The 25,707-nt window shown below is 51.3% G+C and overlaps 1 protein-coding gene across 2 annotated transcripts in view; it reads right to left on the bottom strand.

The window, feature by feature from the left end:
* Window positions 1-2,428: 2,428 nt before the first annotated feature.
* Window positions 2,429-25,707, bottom strand: part of ZC3H12D (zinc finger CCCH-type containing 12D) — a 33,548-nt gene continuing 10,269 nt past the window's right edge. For both annotated transcript variants that reach the window (XM_002690321.6, XM_005211037.5), the window contains exons 2-6: window positions 25,282-25,657; window positions 13,630-13,769; window positions 9,749-9,983; window positions 6,634-6,740; window positions 2,429-5,157 (exon numbers count right to left, since the gene is read on the bottom strand). In XM_002690321.6, coding sequence (XP_002690367.2) covers window positions 4,367-5,157; window positions 6,634-6,740; window positions 9,749-9,983; window positions 13,630-13,769; window positions 25,282-25,586 — 1,578 coding nt within the window. In that variant the 5' untranslated portion in view covers window positions 25,587-25,657 and the 3' untranslated portion in view covers window positions 2,429-4,366. The remainder of the gene's footprint in view (window positions 5,158-6,633; window positions 6,741-9,748; window positions 9,984-13,629; window positions 13,770-25,281; window positions 25,658-25,707) is intronic.

The raw sequence follows: 25,707 nt of genomic DNA on the forward strand, positions 1-25,707 counted from the left end.
TCAGTGGTAAAGAATCTGCCTGTAATATAGGAGCTACAGGACACTTGGGTTCAATGCCTAGGTTGGGAAGATCCCCTGGAGAAAGGAATGGCAACCCACTCTAGTATTCTTGCCTGGAGAATCCCATGGACAGAGGAGCCTGGGTTCCAGTCCATAAGATCGCTAAGAGTTGGACACGACTGAAGCGACTTAGCACGCCCAGTTTCAGTAGATTGGCTTTGCTGTGCACTGGGTATTTGTTTTGTCTGCCTGGACACTGTCCCTACTTCTTTGATGGAAGCTCTCACCAGCTCCATCAACTCCCCACAAACCATGTGGACTCAGGTATGAACTGACAATCAGTGTGCCCCCTCACTCTGCCCACAGGTGGACCTGAGGCCCAGCTGAACCAATAGCAGAACTTCTAGGCAACCAGTTGGGGTGGACACGTGATCCAAGCCTGACCAATCAGAATTCTTCCCAATAGTTTTCTGAGGCTGCCTTTTGAGTCCTTTAGCCAGAAGGATATGTGCCTGCCTGCCAACAGAATGGATTTCATTGTGTGCTATATGCTAAGTCACTTCAGTCGTGTCCGATTCTTTGTGACTCTATGGACTGTAGCCCACCAGGCTTCTCTGTCCATGGGATTCTCCAGGCAAGAACACTCGAGTGGGTTGCCGTTTCCTCCTCCTTCATTGTGTAGGGAAGTCCTTAAATGGAGAGAATAATTCCACATATGGAAGAAAACAGATGAGAGAGTCCTGACAGGGTTCAAGCCCCTAATTTCAATCAGCCCCATAGCCGCCCCCATCCTAGCTCCCACCATTATTAAGTTTGTGAGCAGTGCTTGTGAAAAACCACCTCGCCTGATACCAATGAGCGTGCTTGCTGCCCTGTTAGAGCCACCCCTACCTACATCTTCTATGTACTTGCAAGTGGCCTTAGAGCCACCCCTACCTACATCTTCTATGTACTTGCAAGTGGCCAATCCAGTGTGTGGTTTGCCCAAGCCTCCCGACTTCTCTTCTTCAGCCCCTTGCATCAGAGGTGGGCATTAGGAGGGCTTGTTTCAATGCTTAGTTGGCACTATCTTGAAAGTCTTATATATGTAGTATTTACTTATTTATTTATGGCTGTTCCAGGTCCTCATTGCTGCTCATCAGCTTTCTCTAGGTGCAGCAATTGGGGACTACTCTCTAGTAGCGATGGCCCCCACTCCAGCACTCTTGCCTGGAAAATCCCATGGACGGAGGAGCCTGGTGGGCTGCAGTCCATGGGGTCGCCAAGAGTTGGACACGACTGAGCGACTTCACTTTCACTTTTCACTTTCATGCATTGGAGAAGGAGATGGCAACCCACTCCAGTGTTCTTGCCTGGAGAATCCCAGGGACGGGGGAGCCTGGTGGGCTGCCGTCCATGGGGTCGCACAGAGTCGGACATGACTGAAGCGACTTATGAGCAGCAGCAGCAGCTCTAGTTGCAGTGTGCAAGCTTCTCATTGCAGTGGCTTCTCTTGTTGCAGAGCACAGGTTCTAGAGCATGCTGGCTTTAGTAGTCGTGGCACACCGGCTTAGTTACCCTGCAGCACGTGGGAACCTCAGTTCCCGTACCAGGGATCAAACCTGTGTCCCCTACATTGGCAGGCGGAACACCAGGGGAGTCCCAATGTCTTGAAATTCTTGGTCACTTTTAAACACGGAGCCCTGCTTTTTGATTTTGTGTATGCCTCACAGGTTAATTTTGCACAGGGTCACATTCCCTCCTGGTGGGATTTGTGATTCCACTTCATTGCTCCAGTTCCCAGAGCTCATTCTTCCATCACCCACTCCTTAATGACCCTTCCATTCACCCCCTCCCCTATCCTGCTGTCCCCAACAGAAGACTTTTTTTCCCAGAGACAGGGAGTCATACCCGTGCCCGCTGGCAGTTGGCTCCTTGCTCCCCGTCCAAGCTCTGTGGAAAATCCTGAGAGCAGGGATTCACTTGATCTAGAACAATGCTGATATGAGTGGCTTCTCTTGCTTCTACCCCTCAACCTCCAGAATTTTGCAGTTGTGTCTCAAATCACCTCCTAGAGGCCTCTGGGAAAGCTACACCATGTGGTTAAACACGGTCCAGCCCTGGGAGCCAAAGATTTAAGTGATGGAGAACTCTGCAGGTGTCCTCGACAACAGCCTGCTGAGGATCCAGCAAAGGCCCGTCTCACCTTGGGCCTTGCTGCGTCTCCTTGAAAAGATGAATTCCAGCCCTCTCCCACCTCCCGCAAGGGATAAATAACACTGAATAAAGCAGCCATAGCCCCAGCCTTCACACACAAAGTATCTAACGTGAGAAACCAGCCCTGGGCATGGGGGAGGTGGGAAGCTGCCACAAGAGAAACTGATACGCAGTTTAACAATGGAGAGTCCAGGTGCGGGGGGGAAAAAAACGATTTATTCTTGGAACACAATAACAGCTATGCAACTAGGAACATTTTATTCACTCCCATCCCACTCATGTTTTGTGTCACAAAGACATACCAAGACTTTGGAAAAAATTCCAAAGGGGATTACATTGAAATGTGCTGTTTCTTCACATGTTTTTGTGCTTGCCTTAATCACATTGAACCAAATAAAATAGCTTTACAGCTTACTAAAACTCAAACTTGTCCTCAAAGGAAGCAGTTTAAACAGTCCTCACTGTATATCAGCAAACACAACAATTCCAAGTCAGGACATAGACCAAAGAGAGAAAAGCAGCTCTACCAGAAAGCTTGTCTTGTCAAAAAGAAAACAAAAACCACCGTGAGGGAAATCCAATTTGTCTAGAAAGACTGGGTCTTCTTCAGGACCGTGGTCTCAAAATACTAGGTACAATTTTGTGTGTTTCCTCGTTGGAAAAAAAGAGGCGAGGAAGAGAGCTGACTGAAACCACACTAAGAATCTGGTTTAAAAAGATGAAAGGGTTCTCAGGAAACACATCATCTCTGTATCTCTAAAGGCAGCATTGACCACACTGAAGGGCACAGAAGCAGATTCTCCAGCGGACACCCTGGGAGTGCTTGCCAGTCTGCAGTCTTGCCGAGGTCTGGGAGGTGGATTTCCACTGGGAGGTGCCTCACGGTCTTCTCAGGAACAAAGCAGCCAAGATCTGTGAATCGGACTGGTACCCCGGAGTGAATGGGTGGATGCCACCCAGAGCTGCCAGGGCCCCAGAGGACACAAGGCCTGCATCCTGGCAGCACTGCCTCATCTCTGTCTATTGCAAATAGGTAAGCCCTCCCCTCCCCTCCCCAAACTCAAAGCAGTAGTTAGCTAGGAGAAACAGCAATGGCTGAGGTGGCGAGAAACCTCATAGACTGAGAGGCTCATCTGAGCGCTCCTCAGATCCCCCTGGAGGTTTCTGAGCAAAAGTCCTAAATCACTGGGATTGGGCTCAGCTGTGAGGTGTGGCTCAGAAGGCTTGGGCAATAGAGGGCCTGGGGTGGAAACTACCATGATGGACGGCTGGCTGAAAAACAAGGACACTTAGCCCTGAGTCAAGTGGGGTGTGTGTGGGTGTGAGGGCCCAGTACCAGGTGACCTGCCACACCTCCACAAACCAGCACAGCCACACAATATCACAGTGACAAGCAGGGCCCATACATGGAAGCTAGAACTCTGGGTTCCCCTCAGAGGTTAAAAACATCTCATATGAAAACCTCCAGATGCCAACATCTCCACTGGCCAACTGATGACAGATTTCAAACTTGATCTGCTGCAATGAAATCCAAGGCCTTTTACCAGTTTCCCCCCTTTTGCCCATTACCCACATTAAGTTCACATGGCTGTGTGTGTGTGCTAAGTTGCTTCATGTCCCACTCTATGCGACCCTATGGGCCAGCCAGACTCCTCTGTCCATGGAAGCCAAGAATATATATAGCTGCCAAGCACACTGGTAGCTAACAGAATTTCCTACTTAGCCTGTTTAAGTGGAGTATGCTCTGCAATTTCCTATTTCCCTCTATTTCAGGTGTCACTCACTAAATTGATCTTGTGACCAACTTAGGGCTCCCAGTTGTAGCTAGACAAAAACAGCCAAGGAGTGCTCTGGACAAAACCCTGGGGCTGCAGTGGGCCTCCTAGTCTTCAGGCAGGAGAAATCACTCCTGCCACTTAAGGTCAACCTTATTCTGCAGGACATGGACTTGCAGCAGCAGCCCCTGTGTCGTCAGTGAAGGTCATCAAGCGCCACCATGGGCACCACAAAAGGTGATGAAGCTGGCTTCCTCCAGGGAACTGACCATCTTTAAAGCAAAAGGGTCTGGCTCCACAGGGTGGGCAGGCCCAGCAGGCTGATCTCCACCACCAGCCCAGTTGGGGTACAAGACAAGACTGTGTCATCACACGCGGTGGCTTCCACTAGCTCCTCAGCGCTTCCCCACGGGCGCACTGGACCTTTGGAATCTCTGGATGAGGAGCATGAGCCTGGCCACGTCGGAGAGCTCGGGGAACAGGGCCATGATGCTGTCCACCTCGTGGGGCGGAAAGATACTGCAGAGCGCGGTGCGCGCCCGGGAGCGCGCGTCCACCTCACCAGCTACAGCCTGGGGCGCGGGCCTCAAGGGCCCCCCGAAGGCACCGTCGTCCCAGTCCGACTCGGCCCAGGCCGAGCGGCCCGGGAGCTGGCCAGCGCCTGGAGGAAGGACCCACGGGTCGCTGGGCTGCTGGCGCGGAGAGCGCCGGTCGCTCTGTGGGGCGCGGGGGCCATACTCACCCCGCAGGCCAGGCGGGCTCAGGAGGCCGGGTCGGGCTGGCAGGGACGACAAGGACCCGGGCGCCACCCAATCGGGACCGGGCTGCCCGGGTGCGAGGCCGCAGCCAGGGCCCCGATGGGGCGCCCGGAGGAGCCCCGGGTCGTCACTCAGGAAGAGCCGCGAGAAGCTGCTTTCGAGAGTCGCCAAGCCCGCCGACCGCCGCGCGGTGGGCAGGCTGCGCGTGCCGAGCTCCCGGGGGCCGGGCCGGGCGGCGGGGGCGTCCCGGGAGCCGCCCTGCTCCGCCAGGCTGGCCGCGCGCGCGCTCCCCCGCCGCTCCTCCTCGCCGCCCGCGCCCCGCCAGGCCCGAGTCTGCGCGCGGAGCTCGTCGGCCACCGCCAGCTGCGCCTGGTGCGGCCTCTCCGGGTGGTAGAACTTGCACTTGATGCCATAGGTGCATTTCTTGCCTGGAAGGGACAGAGTGGGGGTGGGGGAGGACCATGGTGAGACCTCGGGTGAGGACGCCCGTGGGGTCCCGGCAGCGGCCGCCCCGTGCCGCCTTTCGTGTTGGCGATTCCTGGGGGGAAGGCCCCCAGGCCTTCTGCAGCCTTACAAGGTTTGGGGCCAGAGGAGGTGGCGGGCGAGAAGTGCCCTGGGGCGCCGACAGGATGGATGCGGGCGCAGCACCCTGCTCCTCGTGGTACTGGGCGCTGCACACAGTACCCCAGCGTTACCAGCTCAAGGCAAGGTCTTGTCTGCGGACTCCATAACCAGGAACCGAGACCGAATCTCTGGGTCCAGTGACCTTCAGCCTCTACTTCCCCAGGGATCCTGTGGATCCTGCCAACCTCGGAGGTGAAGAGTAGGTGCATATGGATGGGCCTCCACTGCTGACTTGATTTCCTCCCTACCCCCACCCTGCATGTCCCCCTCCCCCCACCCTCCGTGTCCACCCCCCCGCCGCCCCAGTCCACATCCCTTGCCCTCTTCCTTATAGACTGTTTTAACAGAGGTGATCAAATAATTTATCATCCAAATCAGGGCCCTTCTGAGAGTGGAAGGGAAGACAGGCCACCAGAATGTGTCTGTGAGCACCTTAATTCTAACTAGAAATGACTTTCAGTATCACTTAAGACGTCCTAAACTTTTATAGGCACAAAGAAACCAGACCTGGGTACATTAAATAACTTGCTAAAGCAAGCTAGTGAAAGAACTGGCTAGAAGGCTGGTGTCCCTGGAGGGCTCTGGGATAGAATCCTCGATTCTTAGTGGATAACACCATCCAAAGTCTCCTACCAACCAAAGTAGGAGGGTAGGGGAGACTGTGGGGCAGGATGGGGGCACAAGGTGCCAGAGGAAGGGACTGAGAAAGGAGAGCTTGGGGGTGCACACAGACAGCAATCCTGGTTCCTGGACGTGGCTTTGCTCTGTGGGTGACCCCTGCATCCAGCCCTCACAAGCCTTATGCAACAGGCGTCTGGGATGGCAGTTCATCATTACAATGACAATGATTACAGCTTTCTAACTGCCATCCAGAGGGGTTCAGTTACCTCCCCAGGGTCACACAGCTGACTAAGGGCAGAACCCAGGCTAACGGCCCGTGCTGCTAACCATCAAACATCTCATCAGGATGAAACTCTGGTTCTCTATTAGGCATTTGCCTAATTTTTAGCAACACAATACATATCAGATACAATAACAACCTTCTCATCTGTTAGACACATTTGCCAAGACGAATTACGGATGAATCATGCGATGTATACATGCAAAGAGAGCCTTCGTATTATTCATCTGCTTATTAATACACATAGAACGCGGCCTATATTACCTTACATCTTTCTAGAAACATGAAATATCGGAACCCAGGCTAGAACCCATGCTGTTGACCAGCCAGCCAGCACTTCTAACCTGAACAGGGCCCACAGATGTGGGGCGCTACCCACCGTAGGGGCAGTGCTGCCAGGACGGCTCTGGGGGCTTTGGCTTCCTGCTCAGGAAGTTGCTCAAGGTGGGTCCCCGACGGCCCAGGGGGTCATCAGGAGGCATGAACCTAGAACACAAGCATGGGGGTGGGTGACTGCAAGCCACAGAGAAACTCACCGCTGGCACCTGGTGGAGGGGGAGGAGAGCAGCACCAGGCCTGGCTTTGGCCTGGCCTCTCGGTTCGGGGCTCTTTCTCCCACCCAGGAGTTGCAGCGTGTTAGAGACGTGCAGCCTTTGTCCACACTGACCGGCACAGAGCTCAGCGTGGACAGCTCCCAGGACAGCGGCCCCGGGCCTCATCCAGGTGTTTCTCCTGCTGAGTCAGCAGCGTCAGACTCACTCAGCAGCTCCTTGAAAAAGGCGGGCTCTGGGCCTCACAAGAGAGCTGCTTAAATAGAACCTCAGGCTGTGCAGGAATCTGCATTGTAACAGTTTCGCAGGTGGATTTTAGCCACTAAGGATGAAGCAGAAGCGCACCAGGCCTCCCCGGGACTTAGCCTGAAAGCGGTTCCATGCTGTCTTCCAGTGTCCTCAACGGGTGGCTAGAGACCTCTGTGGGGCCACAAATGGCCTCTTGTTCTGTGAACTCCGTTTCTCCCGTGTCACCCCACAGGTCTGGGCCTCTCAGGTGCGGGATAAAAAATTTACAGAGTCTGAAAGGCCAGTCAGCAGGTCAGAAAGGCAGAGGATACAGGTGCGGCCTGCGCACAGGTGCAGCCTGGGCTCCACCCCACCCCCCGAAAACCTGGGGTCTGCGGGGGGGAATGTTACTATGTCACTCTCTGACACCACCCTGCCCTCTGCCAGCCCCTTCCCTTCCCGATCATTAAGGAAGAAGGGAACACAGCCACAGAGCCCAGAGCTCAAGGGGGAAAACATTTCTCAGAAGGAAAACTCCCTCATTTAGCACAATTCTTTTTTTTTCTATGTGAATACTTTCATTCCCAGGAGACACTCAGAGGTCATACAAAGGTTCCACTAGAGAGGGTGTGGATTCTAATCAGGGGCCTGTTTTTACAGACTGGCTTCCCCCTAAGAGTGGAGGGTCATGCTGGGGTCCCACCCTGCAGACCACGTCCACCAGGCTGACCCTGAGCTGGGCAATCCCCGGCCGAGGACAACCTCTGTGGCTGAGATCCCAGCTACACAGCTGGCTTCTCAGAGTTGGGCCCTGACCAAGAATCCAGGGAGCCACCCAGTGCAGTTATTAAAAGTTCCCCGAGGCTTCACCTCCTGCTCTTTCCCGGGCCTCACAGCCGGGAGCTGGGCCAAGACAGCCCTGTGAACATGCCCTGGGCGTGGGGAGGGCGTCCTTGCTCTCGGGCAGGCGGCAGGCTCTGCACTCTGGCAGCTGGGGACCTCCGGGCAGGCCCTGAGCGGAGGCCAGTGCGTCAAGAGGACTTGGCCTGGACCCCGAGCTGTCGCCAGGCCAGAGGCGGCCATGATCCATCAGACCTCAGTGAGGATTTTCTGGATCCCATGATGACCAGCCATGCCAGATTTCCTCCAGGGCGGAGCCAGAGAGAGGGAGCTGCCAGCCTTGTGAATGTGGACATGACCATGGGGGTTACTGCAGGGTAGCTGCTGTGACCATCTGCCCTGGGGCTTAGGAGCTAAACTCTGCCTCCTTGACTGTGAGCCTGGGGGTAGTGGGGTCACCAGCACGCCCCTGGAGGCACATGTCCCGGCCTGACCTAAGAGTAACCACAGCCTCTACAGGGCACAGTCCTCTCTGATCCTCCAGATCACCTAAGAGGTAAGAGTGACTAATCTGTGCGTGCGTGCTGAGTCACTTCAGTCATGTCCGGCTCTTTGCGACCATGTGGACTGCAGCCTGCCAGCCTCCTCTGTCCATGGGATTCTCCAGGCAAGAATACTGGAGTGGGTAGCCACTTCCTCCTCCAGGGGATCTTACTGACCCAGGGATAGAACCCGCGTCTCTTATGCTTCCTGCATTGGCAGGTGGGTTATTTACCACTAGCACCACCTGGGAAGCTCCTTGACTAAACCAAAGTGTGGTAAGTTCAAGGTGAAGAACACTCAGCCCAGTGAGGCTGAGAGTTCGCACACCTCACGCAGCTGGTAAATGGCAGAGCCTCAGCTTGAAACCTCATCTGCTGCTTCCAGCTCTTTCCACCACACACGCAGCCCCCCAGGCTCTGGGGTCAAGATTTGGTCTGCCGCGTGCAGCAGCCATGTGGCCTCTCTGTTCCCGTCTTCCCTTCCTTAGGGCTGCAGCCAGTGACAGTCACTCACTATCTACAACTATTCCTAGCCATTGGGTGCCCACATGTGCCAGGCTGGCTGGGGCCCATTGCAGATAAAACACATACATGCCCTGCCCTCACAGAGCTGAGCAGCTTGTCCTCGACCACATTCTTAACAGTCAAGGAGAGAGCCAGCAATGAGGACAGAGCTGTTATCCCTGGAACAGAAATTGAGATGGGAGCCAGGTCTCCGCGGCCGTGCCCTCCCCAACCTTGTCCCACCCTGTGACCACGCCCACCCAGCCAGGCTCCTCCCCTTGCCCCTCAACAGGCGGGCCGTGGACCAGCCATCACTTCTCCCACCTTAGCTCTGCCAGGAGGCCCTTGTCCTGCACCTGCTATCTGGTCTGTACCTTGTGACCCTGACCACACCCTCCCCATCCCACCCACCACCCTGTCTCTGGTTGGTTCGAGGTGGACCTGACCCAGGGCGGGCAGATGAAATCAATCAGATTCCCTGGAAAATGTCCACCAAGCCCTATTAAGACAGTCAGTTCCAAGATCTTAAACAGCCCCAAAGAAAAGAGGATGTTGCCCGTGCCTGGACACCTGTCAGGCAACTGGGTGCTGGGTCAGCCGGATGTGGGCATGGGAACAGAAAGGTCACAGGCAGTAAAGACAAAACAGCCCCAAGGGGAAAACTGGTCGCGAAAGAGAGGAGAACCGAGAGGCCGACAGAGATGGTGGAGGGCAGGGGAGGTGTCTTAGAGCCCGTGACTGAGCCCCGCGGGCCCGAGCTAGTTGGAGCGGTTTCTGCCGGTCACCGCCCCCGTCCCACGCACCCTGGGACCCCATGGGCACCACGTACCGATCGTTGACGAAGGAGAACATGAGCAGCCTCTGCTCGATGAACCACTTCCACTCGGGGTTCTCGCTCTGCAGGTCGCGGTAGTTGTCATTGGAGACGATGACGCCGTCCAGGTCGTAGGCCACCTTCACGATGTAACGGTCGTCATAGCACACCACGCGCTTGCCGCTCACTTTGCGGGACGGTGTGTACACCAGCACCGCCTGCCTCTCCAGCTCCTCCAGCACGTGCTGCTCTGCAGACAGCAGGGGGCACCGCATGGAGCATCTTCTCCGGGTAGGGGGACTCCCCACCCCCAGAACCAGCCTCAGACCTGGGGCAGGTCCAGCAACTCCAGGCTCCTCTCCGATGGCCCCCTCCTCCCCGCTTCTTCCCCCTCCCCCCACCTCCATCTAAGTCAAGCAGGAGACTCAAGTTCGATCCCTGGGGTGGGAAGACGCCCTGCAGAAGAAAGTGGCAATCCACTCCAGTATTCTTGCCTGGGAAATCCCAGGGACAGAGGAGCCTGGCGGGCTACAGTCCATGATTGCAAAGAGTCAGACACGACTGAGTGACTAACACTTGACACTGGGGTGCTTTGCCCCTCTCTAAACATCAAGTTTTACATTTATAAAATAAGGAAAATGACTCCTGCACCTGCCTCACAGTGTCTATGGGGAGGCTGAACCAGTCCATGTGGGGCTGGCGAGCCCCCACGAAACCTGGGAGGATGGATTATGTCTCAGGTGGTGCAGGCATTACAAGGTCTCTTAACAGAAGCTAAAATCTGCATACCTGGAAGGTCTACTCTGTGATCTTAGCTTCGAAGTTGGAGGCAAAAGAAATTCCTTCCACATGAAACAGTTACTCCCAATGTGGGAAAATATGAGCATGTTCTTCACAAATTGTTTCTCCCCTCAAGTCTAAGTCCTTTGCTATATGACATGGTTCCCAGACTTTTAAAAAGTGCATAATGCATATAATAGCACAAAAATAACTTTTAAAAAAATCACATGTGTGCATGGTGATCATTTTGTAATGTATAAAGATATAAATCACTATGCCGTATACCTGAAACTAATGTAATTGTGCTCAGTCATATTTGACTCTGCGGCCCTATGGACTGTAGCCCGCCAGGCTCCTCTGTCCTTGGGATTTTCTAGGCAAAAATACTGGAGTGGGTTGCCATGCCCTCCTCCAGGGGATCTTCCTGACTCTGGGACTGAACCCATGTCTTCTGCAGTGTCTGTGGATTCTTTACCATTAGCACTACCTAGGAACCCCACTAATATAATACTGTAAGTCAATTATACTTCAATTTAAATTTATAATTAATTTGTTAAATGCCATGTGTGCAGCACTCCCTTTGAGAACAGAGCACAGTTCGTGCTTTGAAGTCCCCATTGTGGCTCGAAGTTTACCTCTCCCTTCACTCCCTTTAAGATAACCCAGTTTTTAGAACTTTGTATTTATAATTCCCTTGCTCTTACTTTTTAGGATGCATACATATGTACCCTGCAAAAGGATTATTTCCAACATGATTATGAACCTCCAGACTTTACACAAATGGAGTCCTCATGCATATATCCTATGTAATTTGTTTCTTCATTGAACATTGTGTGGGGGAGGTCTGGCCATGTCAAGGTTGTCAGTTTTGCACAGAAGTCTCCCTGTACAGGAGACAAGGATTTCTCCAGGGTCTGTCTTAAGAAATGATATTGCTGAGTTGTAGGGAAAGCTGCCTTACAAGAACAATGCTGAATCATTTTCCAAAGTAGTTATATCAAGTTACTACTCAACACAACATCTGAGATGAACTTGCCGGCACTTGACATTTGCAGGTTTTTACATTTTTCCCGATCTATATATAGATTGGGGATAGATAGATAGGGTATAAAGTAGCCTCTTGTGGTTTTATTTTGCATTTCTCTGGTTACTAATACAACTGAACATCTCTTCATATGTTTACTAGCCATTTGTGTTTCCCATCAGACGCTTATTCATGCCTCAGCACATATTTCTATCTCTCCTTTCAGTCTTACTAGCCTGGAGAAGTTCCCTGTAGATTCTGGACCGTAATCCTTCATCAGGGATAAGTGATGTGTGGCCTCTCCCAGTCTGAGGCTTGTTTTTTCATTCTCTTGTTTTTGTGGTATCTACTAATGAACAGAATTTTCTATTTTAATGTAGGCAAATTTATGACTCTTTCCCATCTCCAGACACTTCTTGTGGCTTGTTTAAAAATTCTTCCCTACCCCAGAGTGAATTCCCTACTCTTTACCCATTCCGTGTTGCATAATATATATTGCACAATACTGCACAACTGTTGAAAGCCACCATCCTCCACATTCAGACCATAAAGAGTAATCTGGGATGAGTGGTCCATGATGAACACAAGTGTTCATTCCCCGGCTTCTCATAATCTCATTGAAAAAGCAGTGAAAAAGTACAGAAGGGGGAAGAGATTCATAATCACATTAAAAATCACATTAAAAAAAAACACCAGCAAAACCACATTTTGATAAATTTTAGGAAGACAGAAAGCAGGTAGGATTATACTGATCCTATAATACAGAGGGAGCCATAACCCCCGAATGCATAAAGAGGCTGAAGCACAGGTGGAGCCTGTTCTCTGCAAAGCCCCGCTTTCCAGCAGGAGTGGAGAGTGGGAAGAAGTCAGATGATTAACTGAAGGGTTACTATGGGGCAGCCCCATCCACCCTTTCCTGTCCCCGTATCTATAAGGGAAGTGAAAATGTAACTACAAAGGAGGAGGCCTTTGACCTCCTACAGTAAAATATCACCCTTGTGGCAATGCTACTTCCAGTTCCAACAGCTGCCTCTTGCCTGTTGCATGCAGGGTGCGATGAAGCAAACTCTGCTGGTCAACATAGTCAAAGGTCAGCCTTGACTTTGGGGGAAAGATCCAAATACCAGGAGAGAAAGTCTACGGAAATTGCACAAGTGTATATTTAACCAGTCTAGTTCTTTATTCACAAGTAAACACTAACAAGCAAAGGATCACCAAACTTTTGGGAAGAAGATTTAACAGCACAGAGAGAAAAAGACAAGTGAACAAAGAGAATCAGAGAAAAGAAATATGATTCATGGACCTTCAGAGAACTTTTTCAAAGCCTATATTAGTATAGGAATATTCAAGAAGATACTATAAAACAAGAATAGCATTTTATTTAAAATAGAATCAGAAAGAGAATAAGAAGCAATTGGTAAACACTGACAGAACTGAAAACAAAACCAAAACCTTCAGTTAAAAGACTGGAAGAAAAACTCAGTGAAACCTCCCAGGACCACTTGAGGTCAGTCATACCATCGCTAACATGGCTGAAACAACACCAATAATATCTCGGGTTGGGACCTCTTCTTATAAGAAAGCCAGACCAAAAAAAAAAAAACTTGTTTATTTAAATGACTTATTCTGTTCTTCGTAGCTTAAAATATTCCTAGCTGATGTAAGAATTAAAAATAAAGAATTCCCTGGATGCCGATTTCCTCTTTTTTTTTTGTTAATGAAGAGATTGGACTAGATAGTCAGTGGACCAAATGGATGTCTCTTTCATTTCCTATACTCTATTAGGGGTGGGAAGCAGACCAACTTTTTCTGAAGAGTGTTAAAAGTTATAAAATAGTTATTTTCGAAACTTAATCTTTCACACTAAAAGAGTAAATACGCCCAATCACCTGTTCAACTATTAGGCACCTACGACATGCCAGATGTTACACTAGGTGCTAGGGCTCTGGTCGTGCTTTCATGGAGCTTAGAGTTCAGCGAGAAGACAGACACCATCAAACAAACGGTAAGCAGACAGCCGGTGGCAGCTGTGGGGAGTGCTGCGGAGGAAAGGTGGGCAGTGCGTCTTGAGAGCGCAGCCGCTCGAGCATACCTGTAATCGGGGCGTCAGACCTCGGTGGCTCTTTCCTCCAGGAGGGGACAAACACTTTGATGTAGGTGTGTCCTCTGTCCCTGAACCAGTCCACGGCCAGCTGGATTCCCCGGCAAGAGAAGATTTCTTTATTCCCATGGCTACAATGAGAAAACAAAGGGATCTGTAGAGAAACAGGCGGGGTTTCTCAAGAGTGGTTTTTCCTGGGAATAGCCTGGAAGCTAGTCTCATCATCAAAGGGAATCAGGCGAATCTGCATTTTGAAAATAGGTCATTCTTTACACAAAATATATCCCTTAATCGGAACCAATTAGCTTGTGATAACATGTAGGGGGTCTCAGGCTCCTTGCGGAGTACATTCATTCCAAGGATGAAAAGCAAGTTCCTCTTATTAACTGAAGCTTATAAGGATCAAGAGAGGGTTGTCAATGTAATGGTGGGCTTCCCAAGTCCAAGTAACAAGGTCAACATGCCCCACAAATTCCACTGAAATCATCCACGCAGGCAGGAAGGAAAGAGTGGTGTAAGAGGTTGCTCAAAATCAGTCAGGGACTTGTTACTGAAGGTCTGTCTTGCTCCTAAGAGGAATAAGAAGCTGTAGGATTTTAAGACAGGGGGTGTGTGGTGGCTTGGAGGTAAAGATGCCGCCTGCCAATGCAGGAGACAAGGGTTTGATCCCTGGGTTGGGAAGATCACCAGGAGAAGGAAATGGCAACCCACTCCGGTCTTCTTGCCTGGAGAAATTCCATGGACAGAGAGCCTGGTGGGCTATAGTTTATGGGGTCACAAAGAGTTGGACACGATTTAGTGAATGAGCAACTGAGCAGGCATGTTTATGTGATGTGAGCTGATCTGATGTATGTTTCAGAGCTCCACCTGGCACCACAGAGGACAGTAAATTGGGAGGAGCAAGAATGGAGGGTGGACAGCAGTTAAGAAGGAAATGGCACCCCACTCCAGTGTTCTTGCCTGGAGAATCCCAGGGACGGGGAAGCCTGGTGGGCTGCCATCTAGGGTCGCACAGAGTCAGACACGACTGAAGCGACTTAGCAGCAGCAGCAGCAGCAGCAGCAGTTAAGAAGCTGCCGTAGTGACTGTCAGAGCAGAACCTGATGGTGATCTGGCCCCAGCTGGTGGTGATGCATGCATGCATTTCTAAATCATAGGTTCCTGTTGCTGCCCATCAAAATCCCAGCACCTAGCACAATGGTGTCTGATCATTGATAAGGGTTCAAAAAGAACATGTCGAAGGAATGAATGACTGAGAAGCAGGTCTTGTGAGCAGCTGGAGGAGAAGCAGTCCAGGTGCAGGGAAGGGCTGGCTGGAAGGACTCTGATGTAGGTTTGCATGTCCAGGGACCGAAAAGAGGACAGCGTGGCTGGAACGTGTAGAGTGAGTGAAGAGGAGGTGGGGAGGTGGGAGGGGGCCCGGCTGAGTGCTCAGAGAGCCAAGGTCCCCACAACTCTCGCACCCTCTCCACATCCAAGCAAGGCCAACATATCAAATCCTGACATCTGTGCTTTCTCTGGTGCGTGGCTCCTTCTGCTGTTTTCTCAAAGACGGTTAGGAGGGGTCCGGGTTTGTCAAGAGAAAAAGGGAGTCTGGAAACGCTCATCAATAGTGTTGGAAGCTGGGCTTTGTGGAGATTCAAGAGGACTCTACACCCCAGGGATGTATCAGAAACCAGGCCTTGACCCCTAGGTCCATAGGGTCTTCCAGTTTAGGGCAAAAGCCTTTGGCCACTGAGGCTAGACTGTGAGGCTTCTGCAAACAGTAAGCAGAAAAATATCAATGGGGCCGTCCGTTGGAAAAAGGAAGAGGAAGTGGAAAGCTAGTCCCTTCCGCCCCAGCAGAAACTGAAAAAAGAAAGGAGATGGAGGAAGAATGTGGAGGCCATTTACAGGGTCCTTATCCTGCACCTCCCAGGCATGCCCCACCCACTGAGCCATGAGGGGCTGAAGAGGCTGGAAACACTGGGACAGGTGTGAACAAGAGGCTGAAGGCTTGTCTCTCAGCACAGCCTGGGCAAGTCGCAAGCCTCTCAGAGAAATCCTGGTTTCAGCAGATGCAGCATCCCCCAGGACTGCAGCGCCGTCGTGAAGAAAAGTGGCATCTAGGTGAGCCCGAGGCAACACCCCTGGATTCCCTGCTTCCCCTGGAGGATTGTGTGTGGCCTGGGAGTGGACGAACAGGGGGTGTCCCAAGTGGTGCTAGCAGTAAAGAACCCACCTGCCAATGCAGAAGACATAAGGGTCACTGGTTTGATCCCCAGGTCGGGAAGATTCCCCTGGAGGAGGGCATGGCAACCCACTCCAATATTCTTGCCTGGAGATTCCCATGGACAGAAGAACCTGGTGGGCTACAGTCCATGGGGTCGCAAAGAGTCGGACATGACTGAAGTGAATTAGCACAGCACTGCACAAGGGGATAGTCCTAAAGCCAGCATGGCTCCCCCAAAGGCCAAAGAGGACCAATGTCCCTCTGTTGACCATTCCGGAAGCCCGGCCAACCCAGTTGCTCTGCAGCAGAGTCCAGTGAGTGTCCCAGACCCCTCTCCCAGGCAGCACCAGGTCTCAGAAGCTTCCAGATGCCATTTGGGAGAGGAGTGGGAGAAGGGAGAGGAAACACGAAGCTGGAGTCATCCAGAAGACAGAAGAGGCTGAGCCACCACACGTGAGCAAGTGTGAAGCTTGCTCCTTCCTGGTTCCTAAAAGGTAGTGAAGAGGTTTCACGTGTCACAGAAAATAAAGCCTATGTTCTATGCAGTTGCAGCAGTGATGTGAACATTTTATGATACCCACCTTCCTACCTTGCCCCCCAGGACAGGTATCTCTTGGCTACAGCAGTCTGTGCACGTGTGCTCGGTCGCTTCAGTCATGTCTGACTCTTTGCAACCCCACGGACTGTAGCCTGTCCAGTATTCTCCAGGCAAGAATACTGGAGGGAGTTGCCATGCCCTCCTCCAGGGGATCTTCCCAACCCAGGGATCGAACCCATGTCTCCTGCATCTTCTTCACTGCAGGCAGGTTCTTTACCGCTGAGCCACTGGGAAGCCCTGCAGCAATGTCTACCCTCAGTCAGTTCTCAGAAAAACAAATCATTGCGACAATTCTTTAAAATTTGTTTCTATGGGATGCCGTGTGGGATGTGGGAACTTAGTTCCCCACCCAAGGATAGAACCTGTGCATTTGGGAGCGTGGAGCCTTAACCACCCGACTGTCAGAGAAGTCCCTACAGTTTTTTCCTTGGTTGCTCTCTTTTCTGTGACTACATCTGTATATCTGTTCAACTGTTCTAACACCAGCTTTCCATCCCTGATGCTTTTGATGGGTGTGTGATTTGGGGAAGGGATGGGGGTAAACAGAACCCAGTGCCTGTGAGGGGACAAAGATGAGAGGTGTGACCAGTTCCAGTGATTCTGGAAGGACCTCAGCCTGCAGTGGCTCTGGCTGGAGGCAGGTGGAGGGGAGGGGGTTGGAGGTTCAGGAGTTCAGGAAGAGAAGAGCTAAGGAATGGTGCCACAACAGCTTCATGCAGCAAAAACTGGCTCCCCAGCTTCTCGGACACAAGACTCCAACCAAGAATCTCCAAAGAACAGGTTAAGTACCACCTAGGCCAGCGAGGCCAAGGCAAAAATGGAGGCGGTGCATGTCTGTCCATCAGTTCAGCCAGGACCTTCCCTGTCTCCCTTAGAAGTGCCCTCTCTTCCAGTTGGAATTCTGGGCTCGGGGAGTTCAGGGACTTGTCCTCTCTGGAATGGAGGATTTTCATTCAGGATTAATTAATTCATTCATTCATTCATTCCCATTCTTGCATGGACCCGATCCCACCTTCAAGAGCCTTCTGGTCTCTTGAAATGTGAAGATTATCTATTGTTCAGTCCTTACCATGTTTCTTTTTTTCCTCTAAACCAACCTCAAAACCCCACCATGGCTGCCCTAGTTCTGGCCACAGAACACCCTGGGCAATGGCAGGATTGATGCTACAAGCAGAAGAGACCTGCTCACCATGTGGGAGCTGACAGAGCTCTGGTCATAAAGCTCAGCAGTCACCCTGGGAGCCCAGGCCGTGCATTCAGAGGGAGGAATGTAAGCCAGAGGCACCCTTCCCTGTGCGTCTCCTCCACTCACTCAGCATCCAGGTGTGAGCAAGCATCTCCATAAATGGGGCGCTGTGCTTGGCGGCCTGGGGAGCAGCGAATGAACAAACCTGCCCCCAGCCTCTCAGAGCTCATTTCTAACAGAGTCTGCGTACCTGGCCACTTTGCACACGCACCTGATTGAACCACTGCAAGGAGCTTTTGAGGACGTGATGGTGGCCACATTTTGCCCTTGAGGAAACTAAAGCAAAGCCGTATGCCCGGCTCACTGATCTTGCAGTTGACTTCACAGCCTGATCTGCTGGGCTGCAAACTCGTCCCCTACCCCGTCTCCATTTTTTTCCCCTTTATTCCTGGCCCTCTCTAGTCTCCACCCGTGGGATCCAGACAGCAGCTCCTTCAGCAAAAAAATTACCAGCTGGTAAAATGCTCAAGCTGAGGGAGGGACCCTAGCGCTTATTAACAGTCAGCGAGAACCAGTTCATCAGGCATCAAGCTGAGCAGTGGGCCCTGGGAAAAGGCTAGAGGAGGGGTAAGTTTTGAATAAAGGGAGGTGGTGAGGGAAGTGGGTTGGTGCCCAAAGCAAATTCTGCCTACATAACAAATGTGCCAGGGGCACCCGCCCATTAGCGTGTAGCCATCTACAGTAACTGACAATCCAACTGAACACTTCTGTATCATTAACTATTGCCCAAAAAAATCTCTGCAGAAATTAGCAGCTCACGAGATAGTCCTGTGAAGAACGAGGCGGTGGTTTTGGGGTGGGACGAAAGGAAAAGTTAAGCACTGATTCCTTTGCGGTGTGAGATGTAAAGGCCCGACACTGATTGAATCATGTTTCTTATTTGGGGTTAAACTGCAAACACTCTGAAGCTGGAGTTTATACCCATTTCACCAAGAAATCTCTCCCCAGCTCAGGTCCGGGGGGGTGACTTCTGAGAGAGGGTGCTCCCTTATCTCATAATAGGAGAAATGGGTGCAGACTTAGGAACCCAAGGTCAGCGTGGTCAGAGTCCACTCAGAGGCTGAAAACCAGGTTGAACACCCTGCCCAGGAGTTCGCCCCCATCAGTAGCCCTCGATGAAAACCTCCATTGCTGATCTGAGCTCTATCATCACTGAAGATTCATTTCTCCACCATATGCCAGAGCCTGTTAAGGTTTTTAAGAGTTTAAAAAGGTAAACAACAATAAGTTTAACAAAAAATCCTGTACAATCCAAGGCAAGGGCACATTCAGATGAAACCCTTGTCAAGGCCAGTAAGAGGATGGGAAATTACCAGGTTGTTTTTCCCCAAGCTGACGGCCCTCAGATGGCTCCTTTCTAAATTTTCCTACAGAGCGTTCACCACTTGTACTTGTGAGCACATGTGTGGGTATTTGTGAGTTTGCCAGGCAAGAAAAATGCTGACAGGAGTTGGCAGTGAGAATTAATGCTCTTCCTGAACACCATGATGCAGCTGGTCACAGGCTTTCAATGGTCACATTTTTTTAAAAGGCATCTTTTTAAAACCTGCTGGACCGTTTTCTTAAGGCCAAGCGTACAGCGACTCCAGGGCTCAGCTCACATCTCCCTGTGTCCTGCACGTACACACAGGTGCACACACCCACGTACACACCCCTGAAGGTGTAGAGATTGTGCCTGGATACCAGTCTCTGTGCTTCTGGTCAGGCAGAGCCACCATGCGATGCACCCGTGACCTTCTGCGGGCTCCCAACAGGCTAGGAGCCCTAGGAGGGGCATGCTGGCCTCTGGGGAAGGAGTGAGCTACAGCATCTCCTGCCTGGATTACGCCTGTCTGGGCCTTATCACGCCTAGGGAGAGCTCGGTGGAGCACGGGCAGGCTCTGGTCCCAGGGTAGTCCCCCCTAAGCCCAAAGATAGCACAGAATTTGCAGCCCAAATATACCCGGTTCTGGAGGAAATGGAAAGAGCACTGAATCCAGAGCCTGACACTTACTTCTCTGTGACCTTGAGCAAGTTACTTACTCTCTCTGAACTTCTGCAGAAGAAGAGAACTTCCTTTATAAGAAAAAGCCTTTATTTCTTTCATGCATGCATAAAATAATCACCTGAATCCTAGAATGTCAGAAATGAAAAGCTACTTGAGACTATTATTACTCAGCACAGCCACTTAATTGTAATAAACAGGGCTCAGAAATGTCAGATGACTCACAAGGATGTCACACAGTGGGTAAGATGAGAAACTGGAGCTATACCAGCCGTTATGTACCATACTACTCACCACATGTGGCTATTTACCCTTCAAGTGACTTCAAAAGAAATTAAATTGGAAGTTCAGCTGCCACACCAGCCACACTTCCAGCGTTAGGTCACCCCGTGTAGCAAGCGGCCACCACAATGCACAGTGCAGGTACAGAACACCCCATTTTAACAGGGACTTTATTGGGCAGTCCTAGGCCAGAGGTGGTGCTAGAGGGAAACAATCTGCCTGCTAATATAGGAGATGCTCTGCCTGCTAATATAGGAGATGCAAGTTTGATCTGTGAGTCATGAAAGTCCCCTGGAGTAGGAAGTGGCAATGCATTTCCATATTCTTGCCCAGAAAATTCCATGGACAGAGGAACTAGGGGGGCTACAGTCCACGGGGTTGCAAAGAGTCGGACACAACTCAGCACACACATACACACACAGGCTAGAGGCCAGAACTCAGGTCTTTGTTCTGCTGCCTGCTTCTGACCTCCCTGGTTTCCTACATGAAATACAAGGGATTTGGCAAAACTGTGCTTAGTTGCTCAGTTGTGTCCAACTTTTTGCAACTCCATGGACTGTAGCCTGCCAGGCACCTCTCTCCATGAGATTCTCCTGGCAAGAATCCTGGAGTGGCTTGTCATACCCTCCTCCAGGGGATCTTCCCAACCCAGAGACTGAACCCAGGTCTCCCACTTTTCAGGCAGATTCTTTACCATCTGAGCCACCAGGGAACCCAAGCTAGGCAAAACTGGGGGCAAGCATAAGGTCTGGCTTCCCAGGTCGGCATCTTATGCCTGCACTGCTGCAGCTTGTTGATAGAATTCTCACTGAAGTTGACCTGCCACTTAGGAAACGATAAATGAAATGAGTGTTCCTGCTTATAAGAGCCAAATAGACTCCTTTTGTTGTTACAGTGGGGAGATGGAAGACTCTTGGAATTGGGTGGTATGGTCCTGTTGAAATGACTTGAACAGAACTGTGTGCTCAGAACAAATACATTCCCACTTCTTTTAAAAAGCGTTTGGTCAGTGACCCTCGCTGCCACTCTTCAGAGAGCAGCCACCCCAGGCTGGGTTCAGCCACGACAGATAGCCTTGGGTTGTACATTCTGAAGACCTGGGGTGAGGGGCCCATGGAAACTTCCACAGTGGTGGCAAGGTCAGAGCACAAGGGTGAAGCCAGGGTCTGATGCAGTCACTGCTGACCTTGGCCAAGCCCATCCAGGTCATTTCTGTGCTTCTTCTTCTCTCAATCTAGATGTCCAGAGGCAAGGACAGATGACCCCCCTCTCACATTCTCTGAGCTAATGGAGAGGCTTAGCACCTCCTGTAAAGCGTGACACTACCTATAACTGCTCATTCTACGTCAGTGGTTCTTTATGTTCTGGGGATCACAGACCTTCTAAGTGCCTATTGGAAGCTTCAGATCTTCTCCCCAGGAAACCACAGATATGTATACTGATTCCACATTGTGTACATCATTTCAGGCCATTGCTGCTTTGGAAGATAGAAGGGGCTGAGCGCCAAAGAATGCAGGTGGCCTCCAGAAACCGAAACAGGCAAGAAAACACAACATCCCCTAGAGCTCCCAGAAGGAAACACAGCTCTTCCATCACCTTGATTTCAGCCCAGGAAGGCTCAGGCCGGACTTCTGTCCTCCAGAACTACAGGACGATACACCAGTGTTGTTTTAAGCCACTACACTTGTGTGGTAATTTATTATAGCAGCAATAGAAACTAATACAGATTTTGATCTTTAAGGAAACACAACTTCCAAAATAAAATGAGAGGGGGAAAAAAAAACTGTGACTGAAAAGTGAGGCTGGGGCTTCCCTGATGGCTCAGTGGTAAAGAATCTGCTTGCCAATGCAGAAATCATGAGTTTGACCCTGGTCCAGGAAGATGCCACATGCCATGAAGCAGCTAAGCCTGTGCGCCACGACTGTTGAGCCTGTGCTCCAGAGCCTGGAAATCGAACTACTGAGCCCACGAGCCCTAGAGCCCTTGCTCCCCAACACGACAAGCCACCACAGCGAGTCCTTACACTGCAACTAAAAGTAAAACCCTCTGGCTGCAACTAGAGAAAAGTCTGCGCAGCAACAAAGACCTCGTAGAGTCAAAAATAAATAAATTAGAAATTTTTTGAAAAGTGAAGTAAAACTTTAAAAATAAAGTAGCCCTGAGCTAATGTTTAAAGAAAAGAAAAAATGAGGCTATTCGTGAGCAAAGACAGACTTCAGAGGACAGACCCCAGACAGCAAGTTGGCAACAGGCACCCTACAGGATGCTACTGCCAACAGAAGACGCGCCTCCCGCCTGCTCAGGACAGAAAGGAACACGCATCCCAACCTGTCTTTTAAGTTCTTCCCCCTCCTTCCAGGACCAGACAGCACATGAAGCAGAAGCAGAGAATGGAAACACCTGCAATACTACAAGACCTCAGCGAAGGAGAATTTTCAGGCTGAGTTTTGAGGTCAACAGATAACAACTAGACTCCATGCTGGATTTCAACCATCTAGCCCCTCTAACGGAGAAGGCAATGGCACCCCACTCCAGTACTCTTGCCTGGAAAATCCCATGGACGGAGGAGCCTGGTAGGCTTCAGTCCATGGGGTCACTAAGAGTTGGACACAACTGAGCGACTTCACTTTCACTTTTCACTTTCATGCATTGGAGGAGGAAACGGCAACCCACTCCAGTGTTCTTGCCTGGAGAATCCCAGGGACGGCAGGGCCTGGTGGGCTGCCATCTTTGGGGTTGCACAGAGTCGGACACAACTGAAGCGACTTAGCAGCAGCCCCTCTAAAGGTGCGTCCCACACTGGGATCTATCCTTCACAACTGAGAACCACACAGTCTGAGGTCAAGGGGTCCTGTTGAACTCCGGTTGGAGGACCAGGAGGCGTTATTGCAGGAGAAGGAACAGGGCTGGAGCTGAATGTCTGACCCACTCTCTCCCAGATGTGCCTTTGGACCAATGAAGTCCCACGCATGGGTGGGAGCTGTGAAAATTTTTTTCCTAACTAATGAGATGCAGGGGGCAGGGGAAGGGATGTTTGTGTATATGTGCATACGTTTACAGACACACAATGAGAACACATACACAGACATGTGTTCTGGGCATTTGAGGTGGTTTTAAGACAGCATGAATGTGAAAGAATGAATGTTCTGACACACTCTTCAGAATAAGCCTGAGAGATGGTTTCTATCTGTTACCCACACAGACTGAGCATGAATAGACTTGACCAATTACAGTTGTAGGAGGTAGGGATGGGGTGAGACTAAACCCCCATGTTCCCAGAATTTACCTGGAACACGTCAAGGTCACATGCAAATAGAGGACATGGCTTAAATTTTAACTCCAAGCAGCAACAGAGACTTTCATCAAAAGAAAATGCTCCACCACCACCCTGTTGTAACCATTACTAAAAAATGTCTGGCCCCCAAAGAGAGAATGCTTTCCTGTAGCGCCTGAACTAGTGTTTTCACCCTATAGCCACTCTGCTTTCTGAGCTGGAATCAGAGAGTTCATATAATCTTAGGGCTGAAAAGGTCTTTGACTTAAACAGTATCATCTCACTTTATCAAGGGGTTCTTGAGGCAAGAATACTGGAGTGGTTTGCCATTCCCTTCTCCAGCGGACCACATTTTGTCAGAACTCTCCACCGTGACCCGTCTGTCTTGGATGGCCCTGCGTGGCATGGCTCATAGCTTCACTGAGTTACACAAGGCTGTGATCCATGTGATCGTTCTGCTTGACTTTCTGTGATTGTGGTTTTCATTCTGGAGGCTATGGGATTGTAGTTCTTGCTTTAAAATGAGGTGGTTGGATGGCATCACCGACTCAATGGACATGAGTTTAAGCAGACCCCAGGAGATAGTGAAAGACAGCCTGGTGTGCTGCCGTGCATGGGTCACAAAGACTCAGACACAACTGAGCCACTGAACAACAACCATCTTACTTCAAATGTAAGCGGGTATCTTTCTACCAATGTCCAGAGGAAGAGATGCCTCATCCAGACCAGACAGAGGCCAGGCCACCTCTTAGAGCCCAGCAGACTTTCTTCCTAGGACCCTCAGAAACTACTGAATTCTTAAAACTCCCTTTAATTCCCTCAGGAATCTTGAATTAGCAGGATTTCAGAGGCTCGCCTACCTGGTGCCTACACAGAGCATGTGTGAGAATGCTTTACAGACCCGAGGACCAGCTCCTAGGCCACAAGGAGAAGGCAGGGCTCTGCCTGTTGATATAATCAAGCCTAGGTGGCTAAAATTTGAATGAATACTTGAACAATCTTGCCCTACACACCAAGCGGGGAACTTCCCCCAAGGCCGGGCCATCTTGAGTTAACCCTTCCAAACTTCTGTCCTGCAGCGCCCAATCCAGAGTAAGCCCAAATTCCCAGGGAAAACCACTCGGCTCCTCAGCCAAAGAATCCCCTGTTGACATATTCAGCAGCGGTGACACCGGTTATTTCCATGCCCAACGTGGCTCAGCTTTTGGAAAGGGACATGCATCTATGTGTGGCTCTGAATGACCGACTCCCTATGGCTCTGCCCTCGGTTGGGCTATAGCTTAGCCAAACAGTAAAGTAATGTGCTTGTTTGGGCAAAGCCTTCTCCATGCCCAGTGGTGGGTATGGGTGAGGCTGTGGAACCCCTTTCTCAGCAGAACTTAACCTGTTCAGGAAAGATGAGGCCTGGCGTGGAGCTCTCATCACCGCAACACACAAAGATGCCAACGCATCAGTATAACTACTGCCTCTGCAGCTTGGGGACCACAAACACCGCCCCCCAACCCTAGCTCGGGAGCTCCACCACCTCCACCACGGCTCCCCACCCCCAGCAGAGGGCTTTCGAGGTGGTTCAAGTCCATTTTCCATCTCATTCTCATAATCTTAAGGGAAGCAAAAGAGCTGTCTCTTGACCTGTGTCACAGAAGGGGAAACTTGAGATAGCCAGCTTTCCCAGAGTCATGTGGCCACTTAGGGACAGACTCCAGGCCAGAAGCCACCTTCTCCCAGCCCTAGGTTCCTTGCCATTTATCCCTGCTGGGATAAGAGGGGGAAGAGAGCCCCCTCTGCCTTAACGTGAGAATAGCTGCCCTCTGTTGAACACTTACTCTGTGTCAGCACTGCCCTAAGCATGTCGGGCAGCTCCAGTTCTTAGGACTAAACTTCTAGGGAAGTTGTAGACCCACCTTACAGATGGAGGAAGTGAGGCTCAGAGCAGTTAAGTGGCTAAGCAGCTGCTGAGGGTTGAACCGGGGGTTCCCAGCCCCATCCACTGGCTCCAGAGCTCCTTGGACCAAACCACCGACAAGAACGGGTGAAGGACGCTACCTCATAGCCACGTTGCTGCCGTCGATCACTATGGGTCTCAAGGAGCTGGCGGGGCCTCCGCTGTCTTCTCCAGGGTCCGCTCCTAGCCCGCCCTGGGCAGAGTCCGGGGTCCCGCAGGAGCCCCTGGGCACGAGCAGGGGTGCGGCGCTGCCCTCAGGCGCGGCGGGCCGGCTGCCCGTCTGGATCAGCTCCTGCAGCACGTCATTGACCAGGGCATCCTCACCCAGCTTGCCCAGCACCCTGGCCACGTCCTCCCGGCTGTAGCCCAGCTTCTGGAAGAACTCCATCTTGCTCGAGCGCTGCATGCTGCGCCAGCCGGGACCCCCGCAAGGGTTCTGCCGCCGGCTTCCTCCTGGCAGCACCCCGCCGGCATGAGCTAGAGAGAAGAGGCAGCCATCAGGTGTTGCTGGGCCGCGGGAGCCCGAT

This window comes from Bos taurus, chromosome 9 (genome assembly GCF_002263795.3).
Source record: "Bos taurus isolate L1 Dominette 01449 registration number 42190680 breed Hereford chromosome 9, ARS-UCD2.0, whole genome shotgun sequence".
NCBI lineage: Eukaryota > Metazoa > Chordata > Mammalia > Artiodactyla > Bovidae > Bos > Bos taurus.